Raw genomic sequence first — 23,482 nt, forward strand, 5'->3', positions numbered from 1 at the left:
CGGTTGTTTTGCCCCGCTCCCTTTCCCTCTCCAGTGCTTTTTTTCTGTCGTTCCTGCCTCCCCCGATTTGCTTTGTTCACGTGCATTTTCCCTCTGGGGCGGGGGCGGGATGCGCCTGGGGCCTCAGGGAGGGAATGGGTTCCACGCCCGAGGGAACGGGGCCGGGCTGGGCTGGCGGGGAGAGCCGGCGGACGCGGGGAGGATGCGGGGCTGCCGAGGGGCCGAGCGGGGTCGGGAGCCAGCTCCCAGCAGGGTGGGGCCGGCCCAGCCCGGGAACCCCGGGACTGGACTGCACCTGTCAGCAGGGGCTGGCGGGGCGGGGCCGTCCTTTTATTTACCTTTGACTGGGTGGCGTGGGGGGAGGGAAGACAGGCAGCCCACTCGTCTAACCTCAGAGCTCCTTTTGCCAAGGCCTCTCCCCCCTGATACCCCACCCCTGCACCCCCTGCACTCTGCCTGCCACAGCCTCAACAAATAAAATCCAACCCCCTCCCCAACCCCCTTTCAATTTTTCCATTCCAACTCCCTCCCCATTACCACACATCACTCTATGACCTCAGGCTGAGAATAATTCTTGTATTATTTTACAAACAAACTCACTTCCTAGCCTGATTTCTCTGAGAGCATATATCTGATTTATTTTATGGATACCCCCCTCCTCCCTTGCTTTTCACTCCCTTTCTTTGCTCGTTCTCTTCTCCTCCCCCTCTCTCCTTGCCTCCCCAGTAATGAGTTTGATCAGCTCTCTCTCCTTCCTTCTACAGTTAATCACCCTCTCCCCTTCCCATCACTCTTGCCCGCCACCCCACCTCCCTTCTCAGTGTTCTCTGCCTGCCCCATTCCAACCTCTCGGCCTCGACGTCCACCTTACCCCCAAACCCCAGCCTCTGGTCTGACCCATCTCACCACTGCCCAGTAGCCCAGAGAGAGAGCTGGCCCACTCCGGAGGGGCCCTACCCGCCTCAGTCCCCTTGACCAGGAGCCCTTCCTTTCGCACTAGCTATGTTGAGAGCCTCCTCCGGCCCAAGACCCCGTCCGGTTCACCCTTCTCAACAGTGGTCCTTTCTTGAATTGAGTCAGAAAACTGCACGCGTGGAAGGGACCTATCTGGTCAGGTGGTACATCAGCCATCTGATGCTTGATTCTCTCTTCACCTATCCAAGTGGTTCTTCCCCAAGCCTTCCAGGAGGCACCACCCAGGCCTCAAGCCATCAGTCTATACCAGGAGCTCTGGCCTCACCTTAACAATCGCCATCCTTCCTGCTCCACCCCCTGCCCCCCGCCTCCCCCCCTGCAGCCCTCAGACTCCGTTCGCAGCCTCCCGTTGGTTGTCTTCTGTCTTCTCTTTGACTTGAATTCCTATTCTTTCGGTTCCTCCCACTGGCCCCCTCCACTCCTCCTTAATCCATCACTTGTCTCCCAACAGTCAGGTAAAATGATTCCATCTCTTGGCTTTCTCTGCTCTCACTGTTTCTGGGTGAACACACCCAACTCCCGCCTCTCTCCCCACCAAATCCTTCTTGTCGGATGAATTCAGATCTTCTTGTGAGACAAATTCGCCAACTCCTGCTGAGGGTCCACTACGTTCCTTCCAATTCACAAATAATACAGTCCACATGTAGAGAAGTCCCACCGTATTTCTAGAAACATAATAGATGAAAAGCACAGCTCCCATGTACGTGCACATGGAAACCCTACAGAAACCCTCAAAGATTCCTCAGGCAGAACAGAGGACCGTTTTCCTGCCAAAACCCAACCACGGACCCCTCCATTCACACAACTAATAAGGCCGCATACCAGTTTTTCTGAGTGTGCTAGTCTTGGTTGAGATCAAACTGAATATTTGGCTCAGAATTTATATTGCTCCTGCCACAAATTTGGGGAGAGTAGGGATGTACGAGGAATGGGCAGTCGGAAGAAGGAGCGGCAGCTGGCGGGGAGGGCGGGCTCTGCCTCCGTGTGTGGCCTCAGCTTTGTAAGACCGAGGAGGGGCCTCGTGGGTGGGGAGCAGGGAGGTGAGGTGGAGCAACTAACCCACTGGCCCCTTCAGGGAATGAGGTGATTGCAGTGGATTGGAAGGGCCTGAAGGATGTCGACCAAATCAACATGGACAGCACCAGCTCGCTGCACGGGAGCAGCCTCCACCGGCCATCCACTGAGGTGAGCCCCCCATCCCAGGTGCTCACCGCAGGACCTCTGAACGACCCCAGGAACAAAGCCGCCCAACTGCTCACCCTTGAATTCTCTGCCTAAATCCCAAACACTCCTTCAGGCTGACACTTCTACAGAACATTTCTCCCACATTCCTCAAAATACAAGCCAAATGTTCTGCACGGAAATCCTCATTCCCGATGCTGATCTCAGGAAAGGCCTCCCTCCTTCACACCCTTCTGGAAGTCCCTCGGAGAGGGGGGGGTGGGGTTACTCACATTCCTGGAAGTGCTTGGGATACCCACTCCCTTTCCTCTCTCCCGACAGCAAACCCGAACCGATTTCTCCTGGGATGGCATCAACGTGAGTGTGGCTTCCCCCACCCCAGCCTTCCCCCGTCCAACCTAACTCCTCTTCCTCGCATTCTCCCTTGGGCCTTTCGCTGGACACAGTGCTCCCTGGTTCCGGAAGGCACTGTGAGCCCTCCCATTCTCTGCCTATGCCCCAGATTAGTAAGGGTGGGTGGGGGGATGTGCCTCCTTGGGATCCCTGGGTATAGTGGTCGCCCTTATCGACTGCCCTAGCTCAGATCCTTCCTCCTGGAAACCACGAGCTCTCCCCTGCAGACAAGCACCCCAACACCCTCTTACTCCTCTGCCTTTCCTCCCATACCCCTACTCCAGCTCTCCATGGAGGACACCACTTCCATTCTCCCCAAGCTTAAGCGAAACTCTAACGCCTATGGCATTGGGGCCCTGGCCAAGTCATCGTTCTCAGGTGAGACGCCCTACTTGGGGATGTGTCCAGAAAGGAGATTCCTACAGGCTCCTGGTCTCAGTCTCCCTGCTCCTTTTAGGCCTTCTGTCAGGCCTCCCCCATCCTCTGCCTTCAGATACAGAGCTCTGGGGGAGCCTCTCCGCCAACCCCCATGGGCTGGGGTCCCCTGGCCCTGGGTGCCTGGGTGGGGATAATGGGGAGGATCTGTTATGGGTATTGCGTAATGTTCTGGAGGATGTGGGGACTGTCTGGCTCCTCAGGGATTTCTCGAAGCATGAAGGACCATGTGACAAAACCCACAGCCATGGGGCAAGGCCGGGTGGCCCACATGATTGAGTGGCAGGGCTGGGGGAAGGCACCAGCCATTCAGCCGCAACACAGTCACGAGGCCGTACGCAGAGATACTGATGCCTACTCCGACCTCAGCGATGGCGAGAAGGAGGCGCGTTTCCTCGCAGGTACTCCTCCCTCCCCCCAGCCCTTAAGAGGCACATTTCACGATGGCCAGAGACTGACCCTCCAACCCCACCCCTGTGGCAAGATTGGCTCGGTCCATACGAAGGCCATCAGACTTAATGTCCCAACCAACTCAAATTTCAAGTACTTCGATTTGTGAATTCTGATAAATCCCCTCCAACTTGCTTTTATCATCATCTCAGAAGTTGAGGGGAATTAACATGGGATTAAGGGTCCACCCGATGCTTTCTCTCCCACATGGTGGGACTCCCTCAGTACAGCATGAAAAGGCAGGGGCCACGGGCTCCGCAAGGCTCTGCTCCTACTCCTGTTTCTTGAGGAAAAAGAAAAGGAAGGCCTTGGGGATCTTTTGTAGCCTTAGCCCCTGTGCCCATCGCAGTCATGGATTCCCATACCGGGCTCCTTCCTGGTGACAACCACTAGAGGATCAGGGGACCTGGTGACGGGAGGGTGGTAGACGGGAGAGGTTTTCTTCCAGGAACGTAGTGTAGTTATGAGACAGGCGTGTAGTGCACCCACGATGGTGGCTGAGCCCTAGTGGCAGGTCTCAGTCAGATACCCGATTGACAGATGTGCAGTAAGATACCCGACTGATAGATGCTGGGAGTATGGGTGGTGGGAGAGATATCAGGAGGGGAGACAAACATATAGCGGGTGTAGGGCAGCTAGCAATGTAAGCTTCAGCTTACTTAGGGCCTCGACTGGAATAGAGACCCCCAAGTCTACCAAACTTCACTATTCTACCCTCCCTCCCTTCTTCCAGTCTCTTGGGCTTTCAACTTGATACCACCGTGGACCTACAATCCCATGATGCCCTTGGGGTTTCTCTGTGGATCTTGAGCCCCCCCCAACCCCAATCTAGATTCCTCTGTTCTTGACTACCTCATACTAGCTACCATTCCTAAAAACTCCCCAAGATAAACTTCTGAAAGTTCCTAATTTCAATCCCTTAGCATATCTCACCAGAAGACCCCCAACTCTTTCCCTTAGGAATCCTAAATCTGACCTTCTGGGAAGTCCCCACGATTTTGCCTTGTTTTGGGGCATGTACAAAGACTGTGCTGTTCTATACAGTAGCCACTGGCCACATGTGGCTACTGAGAACTCGAAATGTGGCCAATCCGAGTGGAGATGTGCTGTAAGTGGAAAATATCAACTGAGTTTCAAAGATTCCATATGAATAAAAAAATGTGACATATTAATAATTTTATATGGGTTATACGTTGAAATGATAATCTTTTATATGTGTCAGGTTAAATAAGATATATTAGTAATTTCACCTGTTCAATTTCCTTTACTATGGCTACTAGGAAGTTTTTAATTGCCCGAGTGGCTCGCATTATATTTCTGTTGAACAGCAGCACCCATGGTCCCTACCCCATGCATGTGTCCAAGGGTTCTCAGAAGCATCTTGTGCTCATTATATTTCTTCTCCCAGGCGTCATGGAACAGTTTGCCATCTCCGAGGCCACACTCATGGCCTGGTCTTCCATGGATGGTGAGGACATGAGCGTCAACTCTGCCCAGGAGCCATTGGGCTGTAACTACAGTGACAACTACCAGGAACTGATGGAGAGTCAGGGTGAGGAATGGTTCCGGAACCCAACCCCTGATGCCAGAGAGGCCTCCCCAGGCATCTAGGCTATGTGTGTTCATCTCTGTCCTTCCGATACTTTCTGTTCCTCTCGGCTTTCCTACTCTCCCCCTTCCTCAAAGTCTCACCCTCATCTCTCTGTGCTGTTGCTACCGACTTTGATAGTCCATGACCCACCTGACCCCCACGATTCTCTTTACAGATGCCCTCGCCCAAGCCCCCATGGACGGATGGCCTCACTCCTATGTGTCCCAGGGCATGTACTGTCTGGGGTCCTCGGATGCGTGGGAAGCAAGTGACCAGTCCCTCATTGCCTCTCCGGCCACAGGATCCTATCTTGGCCCTGCGTTTGATGACTCGCAGCCAAGCTTGCATGAAATGGGGCCTTCTCAACCTGCCTCGGCATACTCTGCTCAGGATCCCCCGCCTTTGCTGGGGGGAGACACTGACTGGGCTCCAGGGGTGGGTGGGGTGGACCTGGCAAGGGGTCCTGCTGAGGAGGAGAAGAGGCCACTGGCCCCTGAGGAGGAAGAGGATGCAGGATGCCGGGACCTGGAGTCGCTGTCTCCACGAGAAGACCCTGAGATGTCCACTGCTCTCAGCCGGAAGGTGTCTGACGTCACATCCTCAGGTGTGCAGTCCTTTGATGAGGAGGAGGGCGAGGCTAACAACTAGCTTCTTCCCACTCCACGCCCTGCCTTCCACTCGCACCTGAGGGCGTGGCTGCGACAGTCCCCTCCCACCCCCCCAGCAGTACAGCAGGAACCTGGGCAGAAGACCGCGCAGAACCCAGGAGCTGCCCGTTCTCGCCAGAAAAATGGAGGGCCAGGATGGGATTCTGTCCAGGCGCGTGCTGTGGGAAGCACAGGTCCGGGGGCTGAGGCCCAGGCAACCAGATGGCTGTGAACTTGGCTTGGCTGTGGGCTTCTGGGTCTGTGAGGATGAGCTCCAGTTTGTATCCTGGGGACAGGAGCACAGAGCGGCCTGTGGCCACCGACTAGATGTTTCTCACTCCCTGATTTCGTCTTCCAGGAGCCTTGACCGCGGCTGTCCGAATGCCTCCTTTCCCACGTCACTCTTGCTTTTTCTGACTGTTTTCTCTGGCTGTGGCCCCAGCCTGACCATACTGTGTGGAACAGACCTCGGGCTGTTGAATGTGGCTCCATGGGCACAGGGGAAAGCCACGTCTCCTTAGTGGGTGGCGAGTCTGCCTTCAGTGGGTGACGTGGCTTCTGAGATCAGGAGTCACGGGGAAGGTGGAGGCGCCCGAACAAGGTTCTTTTACCTAAGGTCCACCTGGAGACCGGAGAGCCACCCATGGGACCAAGAACAAACATGGCCACCTGTTGTGGGATCGCGACTATCCCGTGGCTAACGGGAGGGCCCTGAGGGTCTGGGGGAGGACCCGGTGGGCTGGCTGCTCCAGCTCTTGCTTCCTTTGTCTGCCTTCTTCCATCCCCTGCTCTGGAAGCCCCCGCCCTGAGGGGGTGACACAGAATGCAGGTGTCCTGCCAGGCGGGGAAGCATGAGGGCTGTGCCTCCTTCCATCTACCCCCTAATTCTCTGGAGCTGTTTACACTTTTCTCTTTGCCTTTTCTACATTTTTATAACTTCTCGGGGACTCAGGTCGAGTGGGCGGGACGGAGGAGTCCGGTGCTGCCAGGCCCCCACCAGGCAGTTTGCTTGCCTAGGAGCGCTGTGGGCACTCGGCTCCTTTTTCCCCTTCTTCAGCTCCTCCCAGGACTGGGGGCCTCACAGGTGTCCCCTCCTACCTCGGGCCTCCTGCAGAGGCAGAGGGAGGATGAGAGTCGTCTTCCTCCTGGGACAGGTTCGCAGTGATGGTTAAGCCCCTGGACCCGCTTGCCCTTCCACGCTGTCTCCATTCTGGTGGGAACTTGTGCGTGCAGCGGATAAAACCCCAAGGCCTCTGTAAGGGATCCTGACGGCAGGGACCGGCTGGCCGTGGAGCACACTGCCACTCTGTTTCAGTGGGGCCTCATTCCGTAGCTCCCGCAGAGGGAGACTCTGGGTAGCGGAGAGAAGCTGTGAGGTTCCTTGGCCACCTTCCCTCCTTTCTCCTCCCAGGCTCCAGCACCAAGGCCTTGTGTCCTGCTCGTCCTCTGTCAGGGGCCCTGTTGCTTGCATCCTCTGCCAGGAAGGGAGCGCTGTTGCCTCTTCAGACCTGGGCACGAACTACATCCCTTCCCTACAGCCCCCAGATGTCCATTTCTTTGGAATGAGGAGGTTGAGAGTTGGGATGTGTCTGCCCACCTATGACCCTACCCCCCACTGAGTTCACACTTTCATACACACGTGGCACCTGGAATGCTGCCGAGGCTGGGGACCCGTCTTCAGCGGGAAGGAGGTCAGTTCTTGGAGGAAGCAAGTGGGCGTGGTGAGCACCGGTGGGCGAAGAGTTGCTTGCCTCATCGAAAGCTGTGGCTTGTGTTGGGTCACGGGCCCCGACTCCCGTCCAGGAGCTCTGGGAGGTGGCCTCACGCCTCACCCCGCACTGCCACAGGTCTCGGGGGTTTGCACGCTCACCGTTCCCTCCCCGGGGCCCCGGTTTGTTCGCCTGGTGCAGCTTGCTTTCTCTACGCACCACCTTTTCCTTAAATCTGCTTCATGCCCCCTGTCCCGCCCCCTGACCGCAGTGGACATCCCCTCCAGGGAGTGAGCTCATTTGTCACAGGGCCTTTTTGCTCAGGGCCCTGGGAAAGTTTGGGAAGGTAGACGAATGCTCTGTCCTCCTTCCCCTCCTCGAGGAAGCCTGCCTTCCGTCCCTGCCCAAGGATGACTGAGCTGTGAAGGAAGGAGCCAAATTCAGAGCAGAATTCATACACTGGTGGGGCTCCACTTCCCAGTCCCCCCCCGGGGTGCTGGCGTCTGTGCAGGTCAGAAGTCAGCAGAAGGTCTGCATTTGCAAAGAGGAGAAGCCCCAGGGAGCTGGCCTGGGACCCTCTCAGGACTTCTGGAGGGAGGAACTGCCTCTGGTGCTGGGGGGCAGGGTGCATGGGGTTTGCTTGTAGCCTCTGGGGGGAGGGGTGGGGCATTGGGAGGAGGCTGTTGGGAGGGAGGGTCGCTTTTCTTTGGGAAAGGCTGTGCAGCACGATTTACAGCCGTGAACGGGCTTTTTATATTGAATGAGACTGCTCTCTTGCTAAATGAGTTTCTTTTTGGGGGGGGAGGGGTGCACTTTTATTTTCAATTCACTTTATTAAAGGAAAACCCACATCTCCCATTCCTCCCCTTCCACCACCCCCTCTTCTTATCCTTGTGTTAAGGAGGGAATCTTGGTGAACGAGTTTATGACCTTCTCCCTGCCCCCCACCTGTTCAGCCCCTGTTCCGTCTTCCAGGTCTGGGGAACATCCATTTTTATGGCCAGTCTTAGCATGTTTTCTTAATGTGACGTTTCCCACCCCAGGCCCAAGAGAGGTTCTATGACATATATTACAGAGAGAAGTATATATAAATATATATAAATATTATAGATTATATACATGCGGGCGTGGGCTCGAGTGCCCACTGCCAGCCCCCTCCCCAGGCTGCAGCCTCTCTCTCAGGGCCTGGGGAGGGGGCGGGGATGGGACGCTGGAGAGGGCTCCAGGCTGTGTTCGATGGCACTAAACAGAACGTGGTGGCATCCTCTGGCTATGCGTGTCTCATTTGGGGAGTGGGGGAGACTGGGCCCAGGGGAGGGGAAGGAGGAGCACGGAGCACGTCGGGTCTGGGAGGGGACGAGACTGAGAGAAGGCGTCAAAGGAGGGAGGGAGAAAAGCGAGGGCTCCTGGGTGCTAGGGGGCTCCGGGGCCGCTTCCCGGGGCCAGGCCCACGGCAGGCTCCCTGCTGCTGATTTGGGTGGGTAAGGCTCAGATTCCCGGGGGGCGGAAGCTCTTTGTCCACATTTTATACTTAAATCGGGGGCACACAGGGACATGGGATTGGCCTTCCGCTGCGCTAGTCATGGCCTTTGCTTGGGGACAGATAGTGGGAGCCAGATGGAGTCCGGAGGCAAATTTAGGGGAGTGGGTGTGGGCAAGTGGGGAGACCACCAGGGTGGGGGCCCCGGGAGAAGGGGCTGTGGAGGTGGTCCCATCTCCTCCAACATGGCTCTCGCGAGACCACCGTCGTCCTGGGCCTCCCGTGACTCGCCTGTGGAGACTGAAGGGCGGATGGACAAGGCCAGGAAGCTGCTGGGACAAGAACCCCAGGGAGTTGTGGGGAAATGAGGAGAGGCAGGGGGTCCCTCGCCCACACTCCGGGAAACTCCAGCAGGCCCCTGGGGTGTCGGCCCCTTCACTGGGGGGTCTGCGGGAATTGGCCCAAATGACTGACCAGGGCTACTCCCTGCCCACATTCTGGCCCCTCCTCTAAGGCTGTCACTGTCACACGTAAAGATTCCACATTAGTGTCATCCTTCCAACTCGAGGACATACCCTCCGGCCCGGGCCCCTCGGCAGCCTTATGAGGCGGTCTCAGCAGGTGGTCAAAGGATCAGTTCATCTTCATCCTCCTCATCAGTGGACCGCAGACTAGGGCCCTGCAAAATGTCAGCCAGCTCCTCCTCCGGCCCTGGACTCTCCACCAGCTCCAGCTCCTCCAGCTCACCTTCCACCTTGGCCGGAGCCAAGGAGACAGGGGGCTCTGGGGAGGGGGACGGCTCCAGGGTCTCTGGTAAGGCAGGAGCCGCAGAGTCTGGCCCAGCGGCCCCAGTTCCATCCTCGGGCAGGCTCCACGCCTCTGTGGGAGGGAGCGGGCCCCCAGGAGTCATCCGAGTTGATGTCGTGCTCCGGAAGCTGGCCAGCGGGGGCCGGAGCTGCACCCCCGACTTGGTGTGCCCCTCGACCGCCTTCTGCAGCTGGGGAGCCGCGGGAAAGGGAACGAGGCGTGGAATTGGGAAGGGAAGGAAGATGAGGCGGTGTGAGAGAGACAGAGGCGAAGAACACACACAGGGCAGGGGAGAGAGAACGGGGAAGATGTCAAGTGGCAGGAAAGATGGGCAGATCGAAGGCGCGAAAAGGAAAGGGCGGGGGCGTGCCCAGAGACCTGCCCGCGCCTGCGGAGCAGAGTCTAGAGCCTCGTGACCCAGGTCTTCCTTCCGCCCCCTTCCTAGTGACCTTCGGGCCCCTTCCTAGTGACCTTCAGCCTCCTTCCTAGTGACCTTCGGGCCCCTTCCTAGTGACCTTCGGCCTCCTTCCTAGTGACCTTCGGCCTCCTTCCGCCACCTCCCATCTCTTCCCTCTTTCCACGGACTCCCCATAGTACACCCCTATAAAACCATCACTCAAGCCCCAAACCCTGACTCCAAACCCATACTAGTCACCAGAGATCACAAAGGCTACATTTGGGATACAGATCTATGTCCCCTTTGGACTGTGGCCAAATGGACTTTGCAGTCCCCCGATTCTGCCGCCCAAACTGCTACCCCCTCCCCCTCCTCCAATCTCTGCATGAAAAAGAGAGAGGGAGTGAGGGGTTAACCCCAGCCCCATCCCCACATCCTGATGCTGTTACCTCCTCCAACGCCAGCACACCCCTGAGCTTCCCCATGCTGGTCACGTAGGCAAGGTGGAGGCCGAGGAGCGAGAACAGCGTGTGAGTCTGTGTGGGAAGAGCAGCCGGTCAGCACAGGGCCGGCCCCACACCTCCCACGCCCTCCCAGCAGTCCCGAGTAGTGGCCAAGGACTAGCCTTGTGCAGGGACGTCTGCTCCACCAGCTGGAAAGGGGACTGGTCAATACAGCAGCAGTCAAAACAGACAGGCTGGCTCAGCTGCTCCTGCTCCCAGGCCTCAATCTGTTGGGCGGAGGAGGGCAGTCACCCAGTATCACTGGAGGCCCCTTCAACCTCAGGTACCAGGCTTTGACCTTGAGCGCCCCTTTGAGCCTCAGGCCAGAACCCTGAAACTGGCGATGAACTAGCACAGACCTTCCCTTCAGGGTCACTAGACCCCTTCCCTTCTTCCCTGCGGCAGGCCCCTCCCCTCCCCTCCCTCACCTGGCCTCCAATCAATGTTCAGCTTCAGGCACTAGAACCCCTCTCCCTTGTCCACCCGCTGGTGGCCCAAACACTTGCTGTTTCCAACCCATCTTTCCAGTCTTTTCTCCTATTCTTCCGGTCGTACCCGCCACTCCAGTGAAAGCCGACTGCTTCCAGCCCCTCAGACACGCCCTCCCGCCTCCGGCCGGCTGGGCCAGGTGCCCCTTACCTGCCCACCCTGCTCCCAGCGCTCTCCTGCCACGCCCCGGCCAACGCGCTCTGCCCCCTTTCCAGGTCCCGCAGCTGGACTCTCCTTTTCGGAAAGGGCATGGCCCGTGCCCACTCCCGTACTGGCATTCCCCTCACCTCCGCCCCCGGACTGTGAACTCCCTGAGGGTGTGACTGGTATCGATGGCTGATGGCTGCGTGTCGTGTCGGGAAATACGAGCGCGTTTGCCCTTCACGCTGTAGAGTATTTGTTGGATTCGGAGAGCTGTACTGAGTCACGTGGTGCTTAGTTGATTTGAGCAAACCATCTTGTTTGTTTTGCTTATGACAGAAGCGTTAAAGCACAAAGGCCGACTCTCCCCTTGATTTTAGACATGATGCCCAAATCCCCAAGCTTCCGAACCATCCAGTAGAGCTCTGGCTTTCATGAATGAATCTAAAATTTTATGAAACTCTCATCTTTCCCTACTAAAGGTTCATTCACATGGGGTTTGGTCAGCTCTCATAACACAGGACGGTGACCACCTAGCAGCTATGTTGCAGAGACGATTTATTTATAGGACTGGGGCTAGACCCCTGCCATCTCTGGTTTGGCTAGTCCTGTCCTCCTGGACCCTTTCTGTGACCATTCCTGGCCTTTCCTTAGGAAACAATGACAACAGAACCATTTCTAATGCACGTGTTCCAAGCACTGCCTCTGTGCCAGGCATTATTCAAATTGCTTTCCACATGTCTTCACTCATTTAATCCTCTCCAACAACCCGATCATTACATCTGTTTGACAGTGGAGGAGACAGAAGGGCAGAGTGCTTGAGTAGTCTGCTGAGAGATTACACGGAGGTGGGACTCGGCTTCCGACCTTGACTGCTGACTGAGTTCCAGGTACCCCTTTAGCTTTTGCCCATGGGGAAGAGGATGTATGCTCTTGCCTCTGAACTTGAAAAAGCTCAGCCCGTTACAAACTGGAGCTCCAACTGTGTGTACTCCTAATACTGTAACAGAATTAAGTCATAGCAGGGACTTCTGGAGACCTATAATAACTCTTTTGTCATTCCCTTAGGTATTATCTCGATACTGCCAACGGTGTCACCTTGATCTAGCCTGAAAACCCATGTCCAAAATAATCTGAATTTTGACTCCCGTTGGATCTTTTTTACCTCTAAAATGTCAGTAGGTCACATGGGAGCTGCCTAAAGTCTTCTTTGGGAAAGATATAAACTAAAAATGTATATTCTATTTTCTTTTTATCCTTGGCCGCACTTTATTTCCAGCGGTCATAAATAGCCTCACTGGTCAACCAGCTTTCAGCTTTAAAAAAAAAAAAAAGTATTATTATGGGTTTTAGCACCTTAGCAACGCACTCCTTAATTGCAGTTATGACCCATCTGATTCCTGCTTGTGGGCAGAAGAAATGGTTTTTCTTTTTCCTCTGTGATCATCTACTCCACTTTTCCATAAGTCATTTATTAGAAGTGTACGTGTTACGAGGGGTGACACGGGAAGAAGGGGGAGGCTTCCGTTCTCTCTCGCCACTCCCCACCCCTTCCTCCAACCCTGGAGTATTTTAACTTTCAGCGCATATTTATTCGGGAGGCCCAATAAGACGTTTATTGTAAAATAACATCCGTTATGGTTTCGTCGGCTCCAAAGCTCTACCTTTTCAGCCTTCACGGCGAGTCCGCATTCTCCTTCACTAGATGGGAGGGCTGCTAATGGATTTCGTCGCTGGGTCCCCACGCCCGCGTGGGTGCGTGCCCAGCAGATGTGCTCCCAGTCACTGCCACACATTCTCTCCCTCCTCACAGCCGAGCCCATGCGGTGTGCTCGGCTTTCTCTCTCCTGGCCTTGAGAACCTAACGCGCTTTCAGAAAATCGGCATGTGTCCCCAGGAGGCAACTCTGTCAATATTTGTCCTCAGTTTGTGGTTCTTCCCAGTCTCGCTTCCTGGCCCTCTCCAGCTGTCCCCTGGCTCGGGGCCCTGATCAACCGGTGGAGTACCCTGCGCCGGGCGGTGGCCCCCGCTTTCTAGTTTTGGTGCTATGGACGTTAGTGCTGCCTTCAGTCTTCTCTGCATAGTCTCTGCCTGGTCTAGAACACCCCTAAATGCCTAGAAGGTCTGAGGCTCGTCTAAGCACCTGGCACCATCTACGCGTGGAGACTCACACTTTCCTCTTCTGAAATGACGACAGTCCTTCTGAGAACCTCGCCAGACCCCCCCCACCTCTCAGCGGTGCTCCCACCCCTCTCCCCATAATGGTACCTCCTTTCCCATCTCTCAAAACGCTTCCCGCTGAGATTCGCATCCTATACTCACAACAATGCGACGAAGAAGGCAGAAAAAGGATGAGCGCTACCTTCATCTGACAGGACAACCCACCCCAGGTTGTTGTTTCCCTTACTCACCTCTTCGGGCGACATGTTATCCACCAACTCCGTCGAATCCTAGAGAAGAAAGACCGAGGTCCAAGCTCTTTCCCGATGGAACCAGAGCCACGTCTCCCTGGCCGGGGCCACGAATGCCTGCTTTCCAACCTATCACCCCTTCCGTATGATGAAAACTTCTCCTTGGGGGGACCCTTCCTTCCTGGTCTAAGGACCATGAGTAGCCCGCTCCTCGAAGACAAGCTCCCGTTCCCTGTTGCCTTCCCGCCACACCGCTCACCTGGCTCGTTTTCTTCTTTGTGGGACGAGTTTTGCCCAACAAGCAGCGCAGCAGGGACCGAAAGATGGAGGGTCTTTGACCTGAGATGAGTGGGGAGCAGATGGAAATGGAAACAATTTTCCATCCTGGGAGGAAATGGTCAGGGGCTCCCACCTGGTCCCCTGACCCTTTGCCACAAAAGGTTTATACTTCCCAGGTACCTCACTGCCTAGATGCCCTCTCTTCTACCCTCCCAAGTCAGCCCTTACCCCCACTTCTTGGGGCAATAACATGGAGACTCAATGACTAGGAACCCCCTCCCGCCACCCTAGCTTCTCCCCTCCTCACGGAAGTGGCCCTCAGGCGGAGTAAAGGTGCATGATGGGAGAATCTTCACCTGCAGGTTCTGGTGCTTCTGGTTGCTGTTTGTGGCTGGGCAGGGGCCCGTTGGGCTCTTCAGGGGGCAGTGAAGCAGTGGAAAGGGGGTGAGGAAGAGGAAGAGGAGGCAGCTGAAAGGAATAGTGAAAATTCTCAGTTCCGGGGAAGGGGCTGCCTAGTGCTTTCCTGCCTTTACCAGCTGATGTCCTGGGAAATCTAATTCTGTTCTCTTCCCCAGTTCAGAATTCCTATACCCCTTTGGATTCCCGTCAGTACCTTTATGTGCAGCCTAATCTCCTTCAGTCCTCTGGACCCATGGGCACTGGTCTCTTTGAATTTCCCAATGACCAGCATCTCCACTCCCTCTTCTTACTTTCCCTTTGCCCCAATCGTTCCTGCTCCCCCAGCCCTGTCCAGCTCGGTCACCTCGGGCTTCCCAGAGAGGTCTTCATCTTCATCTTCATCCACAAAGGCAAAGGACTCCGGCCGGCCCTGGGGTGAGAAGCCGGGGCGCCCCTCCCGAGCCTGCCGTGCCTTCCCATCATAGGGCAGCTCAGACAGCTTCCTGGCCAGGTCCTGGGCTTCCCGCAACCTCCGCTCAGGACACAGGTGGCGCTGCAGGAGGGCCTGCAGCTCTGACCGCTCCACGGAGCCCAGCAGGGTCATTGAATCTGGGGGTGATCCAAGCTCAGCCTGAGGTCCTGCTCCTTACCAGCACCCCCCGACTCCACCCCGGTCAGCAGGACGGAATCAAGGACGGAAAACCAGTGCCCCCCTAAAAGCCCGTTTCAAAAATCTTCCACCCCTTCCTTCCCTTCCATTTCACTCATTTGGCACTCAGAGGCCCAGTTGATAGTACCCTAATTGGTGCTAATTTGCACTTATTTTTGTATAGCCTGTTTGCAAGTAGATGCACTTGGTATTAAAATAGGCTAATCAACCCGTCTCTCTAAAAAAAAAAAAAAAAAAAAATTAAAAGCCATTCACGTAGGCTGAGATGTGAATATACTCTGAGAGAAGTCTACAAGGATATCTGGCGTTTAATCACTTCAAGACTCTGTGTCCTTCTAGGATATAAATAAAATGCCTACATTTCCCGGGAAGGTCGAAATTCTGCTGCTATAATTAACATTTTCATTAAGTTTTAAGGCCATAAAATCGCAGCAATGTATTGAGATAAACCTTACCGTTAAGTCTTAGTCATTATTAGGAAACCGGCCACTTCCCTGCCTGTTCCCTTGCTCCAAGGAGGAGACACTGCTTTAGAGTCCACTTAGAAGGTATCTGGGATTTGGGATAATATAAAACCAACCTCATTTGAGCAATTTGGATACTCTGATTATCGAAAATCAAAACTAACAATTTCAATGGCTCCAGATGGCCTTCTGTGATTCTTCTCTATTACACGAATTCAAACATCAGACAAGTAGTTATTTAATATCTAGTAAATACCTACAAGGAGGCAGTCTGAGGGAGACAGAAGTTGTAATCTCTATCCTGGAGAATAATACCCAATCTAGTGAGGAAGGTTAGACACAGATCTATAAACCACAGTAGGAAATAACACAGAGCAGGATTCAGTGCCCAAGGCGGGCAGGAAGGAGGTGAAGGAAGTGAGCTATGGAATCGCTGCTCACGAAAACCATCCTCTCCTCCACCTGGGCAGTGTCATCGGCTTCCCGAACTGGGCATTAAAGAACAGCTATCGTCTAGCTGAGTAGCAGGGAGAACCACGTAAGGGGCCGTTGGACTTACAACTAAACCCTCATTATTTGCGGATTCCCTATTTGCGAATTCTCCTACTGGCTAAAATAATATTTGTAACCCGAAATTCATATGCACACTGCTTCGGCTGTCATTCACAGACACATGCAGAGCAACAAAAAATCTGAATCGCCCCCCCACCCACATTCTCGGCTGAGGCTGAACAAAGCGAGGCTCTGCCTTCTTTTTTCTCAGGTCTCTTGTTGAAAACAAGTGCTCTTTCTGTGGTCCATTTAATGCTACATTTTTGGCTTTAATGTGTTTTATGTTGCTGATTTTGCCGTTTGAAATTGCCCCCAAGCATAAAGGCTGTGATGTGCCTTATGAGGAAAATATGTGTGTTAGATAAGTTTCGTTCAGGCATGACGAACATATATTAAATAAGGTGTCTTTGAAGAGAAATCAGTGCATTCAACACGTTTATGCACTAATTAGTTGAAGAAAATGTGGCCAAAGACTTGCGGGAATCTAACCCTGCATGGCCTTTGGGAGCAATTCGGGGGCGTGTCCTTAACTCAGTGTTCATGGCGGCTTTACAGAACATACCTACAGTGGATAATGAGAACTGACTGCGTTCCCTTAACTGGGTTTTGACTGTCTTCTTGTGCTTCTGTCCCAGCTGTATTCTCCCCTCTTCGAGGATGATCCTGTTCCCTAAGGAGCCCAGACTGGGCCTCTTGCTGCAGACTAGGTGGCCCAGGCCACAGTGCCTTCCCCACCTCTGCCCAGGCCACAGTGCCTTCCCCACCTCCGTGGAACCTGAGGTCTGGCCTCGAGCTCAGGAGTCGGTTTCCTCCCTCCCACTGACCTTTTGAATCGACCAGCGGTAAAGTCTTGACTGTGGTGGTCTGGAGCAGGGTCTGCAACTCCCTATATGTGCAAGAAGCTGAAACAAACTTCACATCACGTACCATGATGTCTTCGACAAAGATCGTGAATTTGCTATGGAGGGAAAAAGTGTTGGGGGGGGGCGGGTGAGGGAGTTAGCCCCGCCATAGGCCTGTCCCTTTGATGTCCCTTCCATTCCTCCCATGAGGTTTGCCATGCACGGATCACTCACAGTATTTATTAAGCACATGGGAATATGAAAATGAGTAGGAAGCAGTCTTCCAGACACTGGCCCTGACATCGATCTCGACCCCGGAATCTCCCGCCCGCACCCCATCAGAGCTGAACTAATTCCCGCTGGTGTCCCTGACCTGAGCTGGTTCCAACCAAGGTCAGGCAAGTAGGGGAGCTTCTTGACCTGGATGATGCTGTCATAGAGGGAAGGCTGCAGGCTCTGAGCCACCATGTTGGCCAAGATAACAGCCACCATCATGGGCAGGATGTGAGCGATCTGACCCGTTAATTCGAAGCAGATCACAGCTGTGGAGACCGTGTGGGACACTGCACCGGTCAGGGCTGCTGCTCCTAGAAGGAGACACAGGAACGCACTGGGGGGTCAGAGCTGCCGTGGCATGGGGGGCCCGTGGGGGTGTGATGGGAGTGACACAGAATGAGGGGACACGACCCTCATCCGTGCCAATACACCATTTGCTGAGAGTAGGGGTTAGAATGCTGAACTGCTAGAAAAATCATCATTTCGATCTCATTCTATGACCTTGACAAGTCACAAAATCTTTGACAGGTACCCAAATTTTCATTTATAAAATGAAGACAGTGACGTCCTATCTATTCCTTGTTTTTGAAAGTTTGGATCATTCTTAACTGAGCATTTTCAAACCCAGTGACGGCATTCTACTTTGGACCTCAAGTTCTGACGCAACGATTTATGGCAGAGTAAGGTCATCATATGAGCAAGAAATCTGGAACTGCTCCTGAATCTGGGGGAGGCACGGCCTTGGATGTTTCGGGATTTCGGTGAAGTCGGGAGGGAGGAAGGAAGCATAGCAGTTCTGGGGATTATATTAGTCACTGTGTTAGACACTGTTTTTTCTTGGATGGGTTAACAGACATAATAAGAAAGAAATCACAGACTTTCACAATGTTAAGGCTGTACAATATCTCAGAAGTCACTTTAGAACAACAAAAAAATAAAGCTCAGAAAGGCAGCTAACTTGTCCACAGTCATCCAGGGGATAAGTGGAAGAGAGGAGTCCAGAGCCTATGCTTCTTAGCAATTAGTCATGTGCTCTTAAGTCCTGTCAATATTAGCACGTCTGCAAGGTGAAGGTAGCCAAGCCAGTCACCTGCAATATCGTTTCCATGACTCTTTGGAAGGAAAAAAGAAAAACAAAACTCTTAATACACATTCAGACATAATTCTAGGTGCTTTCATCCCTATTATTTCATTTAATCCTTATAATCCCTTTCTACATGAAGAAACTAAGTCTCATAGACATTCAATAAATGTGAATGAGAGTCAGAACCCAGGGCTGATTATCTGAATAAAAGTTGAATTAATAGCATTAAATTTAAATCATACTGTGTAGCCTGGAATGAAGATGTCACGGGAGAGTCTGAGTGTGGGTGTTTGAGGGCCTCGGTACTTGGTTACAGGAGGGCGGGATGTGTCTCACCAATCACTGCATAGCCCCCAGGCAGAATCTTGTAGAGGATGCCATCAAATAAGATACCATCGGGGAAAATCATGGCCATGATCTCTCCTACCAGCCTTCCAAATGCAGCTCCTGGAGGAAAGACAAAAGGCAGGAAGGTGTTGAGAGAGCCAAGTTCCTTACACTTTACATTTTCAGAGCTCATCCCTTCTCGGGTGCTAAGACCAAATACAAGCTCCCAGCATTCCAGGCTTTTCCTTATTTCCCCAGCTATTAGCAGGATCGCAGGCTCCCCATCAGAACTTACCCAGCACAAACACAGGCATGAAGCCTCCGCAGGGAATGGGCATAGTGGTGGCCACGATGGACATCCAGAACTGGGGTAGAAAGAGGCGTCAGGACACCCTCTCCACTAGACCTGAGACACACGTGCACTCTCAGCGCCCCCTGCCCCCCCCACTATCTTCCTCCTTGTTGCTTCAAGAGTCACAGAAATCTGGGGATGGCTTATCCTCCTGGAAGCCACCCTGTCTGTCCCCTTTCCTCCATAACCAAAATACCTGGAGCTTTCGGGCCAAGAAATTACCAAAGACAACACTAGAAGAAAGTTCCTCCAGGTGATTAACCCCAAACCCTTCTATAGTTAATTATATTTGCCCTTAAGCAGTCTAGACCACGGAGTGGGGCCCCAGAGGTTTCCTCTGTCGCTGACCCCAAAAGGGCCCTAGCCCACTGTACACCCTCTTAACTTCAAAGGGTCACCTCAGCATAGCAGCCTGAAACGTATGAAGCTGAAAGACACCTTTTCCTGGTCAGATTATGTTTCTGAAAAGGATCCCCAGTTCTAAGTAGCAGACATCTTAAAAGTCTTAGTGACTTACTCTGTGACTAATTAAATTTCCATATGGTCGTTTACAAAGCCATTTACATATGGGGAACCTGGGGTGTGGGGCGGGGATCTGCAGTGAAGACTATCCTGCCTGAGACATTTCCTGTGACAGCAAATCACTCTGAACAAAGGATCAAAAAATCGGATCTGGGCTGGCCGCAGTGGAAGGGCACCTTGAGAAAGCCAGGTGAGTCAGCCAGTTTAACAGAAAAGATCTCCAAGGCCAACTCTGTCAGGTAGTGTTCTCACAGAAACTGGGATAATTTTAGAAAAAGCAATATGAGCCTTTTGTGGAAAAGAATGCAAAAGAACTGAGAGATAGAGTAGAAGGAAGGAGTAGTGGTTGAACCTTTGAAATATCTGTAAAAGAAATCAAAAAATGAGATGATCTATAGATTAAGCAATAAATTTGCATGTCACTTCCAGTCTCAAACTAATTTGGTGAAAGATGATAACAACTAAGAGTCGGAACAAATTGCCGGGATCAAAATATTTGCAATTAAAAAACTGCACCAATTGCCTTGCAAGCAAACGAGAAATAAATTTCTTCATTTCTCGAAACTCAGAAAGAATCCCGTGAGCTAGGGCTGACCTCAAGAGGCAGTGACAAAGGTTCTGAGGAGGTTTCATCCCAGAAACTCTGAGATGAGGCAAAATACATACTTCTTCATGTCAAAATATCACTGTCTAAAACAGGTGAGAACTGAAAAGTTAAATGTACAAATGAAGAGAATATAGACTGAGAATTCCTTGAGTGTGTAACACGAGTGTATCTTGTCATCTCTGCCTTCTCTCTGCACTGGCATAGTGCTCAGTGCATGTAGGTAGGTAGGATGCAGGTAGGATGTAGGTAGGTAAGTAGGTCAGTAGGAAGGAAGGAAAGAAAGCAAGGAAGAGAGAGCTTGGTCAACTAGTATTTGTGCAAAGCAGAAAAGGCTTCTCAGAGTTAACATTTGCTGAAACACCCAATGGTAATGCTCATGGGGAATTTGCTTAAACTATAGACGACCAGACACCACCACGTCAGAGTATCTGGAGACAGACTTCTAGGCACTTGCAGTTTAAGCTTCTTAAGTGATTCTGACCCGTAACAGTTTGAGACCCCTTGATCTATTCTCTTTGGAATATGTACATAAGGGATTTTGAGAAGCCATTAGGGATTTTTGTAGGCTCAGGTCAATCTAAAAGCTCCAGTACTACATATTAACAGGTGGCCGATACGTCTGATATCAGAGGATGAACTTTAGATTAGTCTCCAAGAGATGTGTAAGAACAGTATCAGGATCAGAGGACTCTGAGGTATCAAATCCTATAGCACGAAGAATGACATGACATTAGCCAACTTTTGAGCTATTGGTTCTTGAAAAGAAAGATCCAGAAAGAAAGTGACATTGAACACAAATAACTCCCAAGGTTTTAAATGCCCAGTTCTAGAGAACTGGGAAATGAGATCACAGATTCCGCTTCAGACCTTTCAGAAGGAGGATATGAAGATTCGACAAAAAAGAACTTGACAGAGCCTCAGGCTGTGCTGAGAACTCCACATACCAGGTAATCGTGTGAGATTTACTGAAAGGGAAACTGAGAAGTTGTAAGTACATTCACACTCATTGTAAAAGCTCCTCACTCACAACATCATGATACTTTCAATGTCTTAAGATTGAGGAAGATGCAAGTTCCCTTCGTGGATATTATAAAAGATGGGAACTGAGATCTCATCTGAACTGAGATCTTATCTGTAGTTTTAATCACTTTTATATTTTCATTTGGCTATATAATTTATTGCCCACACTCTGGAAAAAATAAGAGTACACCTATGTGTCCAATGATAGAACAGTGAAAAATGCCAGAAGCAGTGATAACTAAGTAATAACATGGATTTATAGCAATGAATGGTTTTATGTTCATTAATATTATAGAATATTATAGGCCTGCTGCAAACTGTTGGGCTTGAAATATAGCCCAGGGGGTGTGTGAATTTCTTTTCCTGATAAACGTATGATGTAAACACTATCGGGGGTGTAATTCAGTGTGAAGTTAATAATAGTGACGTCCAGGTGAGTCTTTCTATGTAATCCAGTAGGTTTCTCGGAATAAACTTTAATCTGTGAGCTGGAATCCAGATATATTCCTGGGAATCCTAGCAGGTGAAGTGAGGTGTAGGAAAAATGTTGAAAAAATACAATATTTTGTTTCTCAAAAAAATTTCAAAAGCTTGACATTTTAAAAGCATATGTGATCCCAAAGTTACCTTACAGTTCGGTCTAGGGGAAGATCAGAAAAACACAATTATTCTGAGATGCCATCAAAACTTGGACTTGGTTACTACAGATGGGTTTGTATACTTAACCAATTATGGGAAGTTAGGATTTATAACTTAGGGAAAACGAACTCTATAATGAAAGTCCAAAAAAAAAATCCCTAACAAGACACTGAGAACTTATATGATCAAAATAAAAAAGATGTAACTAATCATGAGTATGCAAAATGTGGACACTAGAGACCTAATTGACCTACCTGGAGTGAAATAGGGAAGAACATATATAAATATGGCTTCTAGAAACCCCAGCAAATCCTAAGAATGTAAGTTACAGTGTTGGAACCTGGTGTGTTAAGCACCAGGTAGCCTTAATCGTTAAGACTATTGACGAGCACATTAAATGAGTAGCAACACACAGAGAAGGAATTTTAAATAATTGTTTTCAACCTTAAGCATAAGATTTGTCAAATATCAAGGATTAAGTATTACATATTTGGCAACTAGAAGGTATATAATAACATTTCTTGAATAAATGAATAAATGAACCCACTACAGCCATTACAATGTAAATGTCACTTCATGACTCATATCCTGAGGAAATATAGACTCATAAAAAGTAATGAGACTAAGTTGATAGCGAGGTATTCGAAAGCAGGCAAGTTCAGTGTGGAAAGATTTTTAAATGAGAGCCCTACTATGCAGAGGAAAATGTTCATTCAGGCAAGACATACTATTCGTAATAAGGCAATCATCAAAAAAGAAAAAAAAACCAATGCAATCAGCAATTGTAATCGATGTCATGACCAGGGGTGGAAATAAAAATATCTTTGTATAAGGTAGTCATTGAGAAGTCTACACCACATGATCTTTGACGGGCAGGTCTGAGGAAAAAAAACATGCAAAAAGAGATGAGCTTTTGTTTCCTGGTTGGAGTTAGAAGGAAGTGGCTGGGAATGGCAAAATCCTCGCAGGCTCACTACCGAAACAGAGGATAATAACATTTATAAAAATTATTTATAGTCACTAATAAAATTGATTTAAATATTTAATATTCTTTTGCAATTCTAGAAAAGAGATTATCCGCTAGACCAGGGTGGTGGCGGTGGTGCGGGGGGGGAGGGATATGCAAATTATCTAAAAATGGATAATCAGATAGAAGGAGAATGGAGTGCTTAATTATCTAATACGTGGGGGATTTGGTTAATTTATCTGAGATTTTTAAACAGTTATCTATATTGCTAAACTCTATCTTGTCTTTGTTTACTTGGGTGCTGTGATGTCTTAATAATTTAGCAAGCAGAACCTTTGGAAGGCAACATCTATAAGTTGACATGAATGAAACAAACCACCTAAATATTGTTCACACGTACATATGAGTGATTTACTTATGCTCTGGTTTCCAAGCTCTTTCTTTTCAGGCTGAGTGAAGAGCAGATGCAGTGTTACCCTCTCCTACCCTGTGCAAACCCTGGGTTGAAAACAGAAGCTTAGGGGGTCAGGCCTGTTGGCTGAGGTACCTTCATGACAAAGAAGAGGAAGATGACGATGACGACGTTGACCTGTGGGTGGATCCACACAGCCGACCGGCCCAGGCTTTCAGGGTCACCTATGTGTTTTACCCACGTATTGTTGTCAAAGAGGGTGCTGATGGCTTCACGAGGCATCAACTGGGAGAGGAGGAAGCAAAGGGGTCAGTTCTCCAGAGATGCTCGGTACTTCCTCTTTTCAGAGAACTGATTCCCCATCTCGTTTTTCAAGGGTCCCTCTGCTCTTTACTCAGGGACGGATTCTACCCTTGGGCAAAAAAAGTACATGTGCTCAGAAGCCCAAGGGACATCAGTA

General features: G+C 51.3%; 2 protein-coding genes across 2 annotated transcripts in view; one reads left to right on the forward strand and one right to left on the reverse strand.

Moving 5' to 3' along the window:
- Positions 1-6,074, forward strand: part of FAM131B (family with sequence similarity 131 member B) — an 8,052-nt gene extending 1,978 nt beyond the window's left edge. Inside the window, exons 2-7 of the mRNA XM_039860775.1 lie at positions 2,051-2,160; positions 2,479-2,514; positions 2,835-2,928; positions 3,189-3,386; positions 4,844-4,987; positions 5,202-6,074. Of these exons, the coding sequence (XP_039716709.1) occupies positions 2,051-2,160; positions 2,479-2,514; positions 2,835-2,928; positions 3,189-3,386; positions 4,844-4,987; positions 5,202-5,674 (1,055 nt within the window). The 3' untranslated portion in view covers positions 5,675-6,074. The remainder of the gene's footprint in view (positions 1-2,050; positions 2,161-2,478; positions 2,515-2,834; positions 2,929-3,188; positions 3,387-4,843; positions 4,988-5,201) is intronic.
- A 2,739-nt stretch (positions 6,075-8,813) lies between these two features.
- CLCN1 (chloride voltage-gated channel 1) overlaps positions 8,814-23,482 on the reverse strand; it is a 28,459-nt gene continuing 13,790 nt past the window's right edge. The window contains exons 12-23 of the mRNA XM_039860788.1: positions 23,158-23,307; positions 18,799-18,868; positions 18,513-18,623; positions 17,190-17,403; positions 16,799-16,932; positions 14,653-14,897; positions 14,246-14,357; positions 13,870-13,949; positions 13,611-13,649; positions 10,692-10,796; positions 10,516-10,602; positions 8,814-9,859 (exon numbers count right to left, since the gene is read on the reverse strand). Coding sequence (XP_039716722.1) covers positions 9,488-9,859; positions 10,516-10,602; positions 10,692-10,796; positions 13,611-13,649; positions 13,870-13,949; positions 14,246-14,357; positions 14,653-14,897; positions 16,799-16,932; positions 17,190-17,403; positions 18,513-18,623; positions 18,799-18,868; positions 23,158-23,307 — 1,719 coding nt within the window. The 3' untranslated portion in view covers positions 8,814-9,487. The remainder of the gene's footprint in view (positions 9,860-10,515; positions 10,603-10,691; positions 10,797-13,610; positions 13,650-13,869; positions 13,950-14,245; positions 14,358-14,652; positions 14,898-16,798; positions 16,933-17,189; positions 17,404-18,512; positions 18,624-18,798; positions 18,869-23,157; positions 23,308-23,482) is intronic.

This window comes from Pteropus medius, unplaced genomic scaffold (genome assembly GCF_902729225.1).
Source record: "Pteropus medius unplaced genomic scaffold, Ma_sr-lr_union100, whole genome shotgun sequence".
Lineage (NCBI taxonomy): Eukaryota > Metazoa > Chordata > Mammalia > Chiroptera > Pteropodidae > Pteropus > Pteropus medius.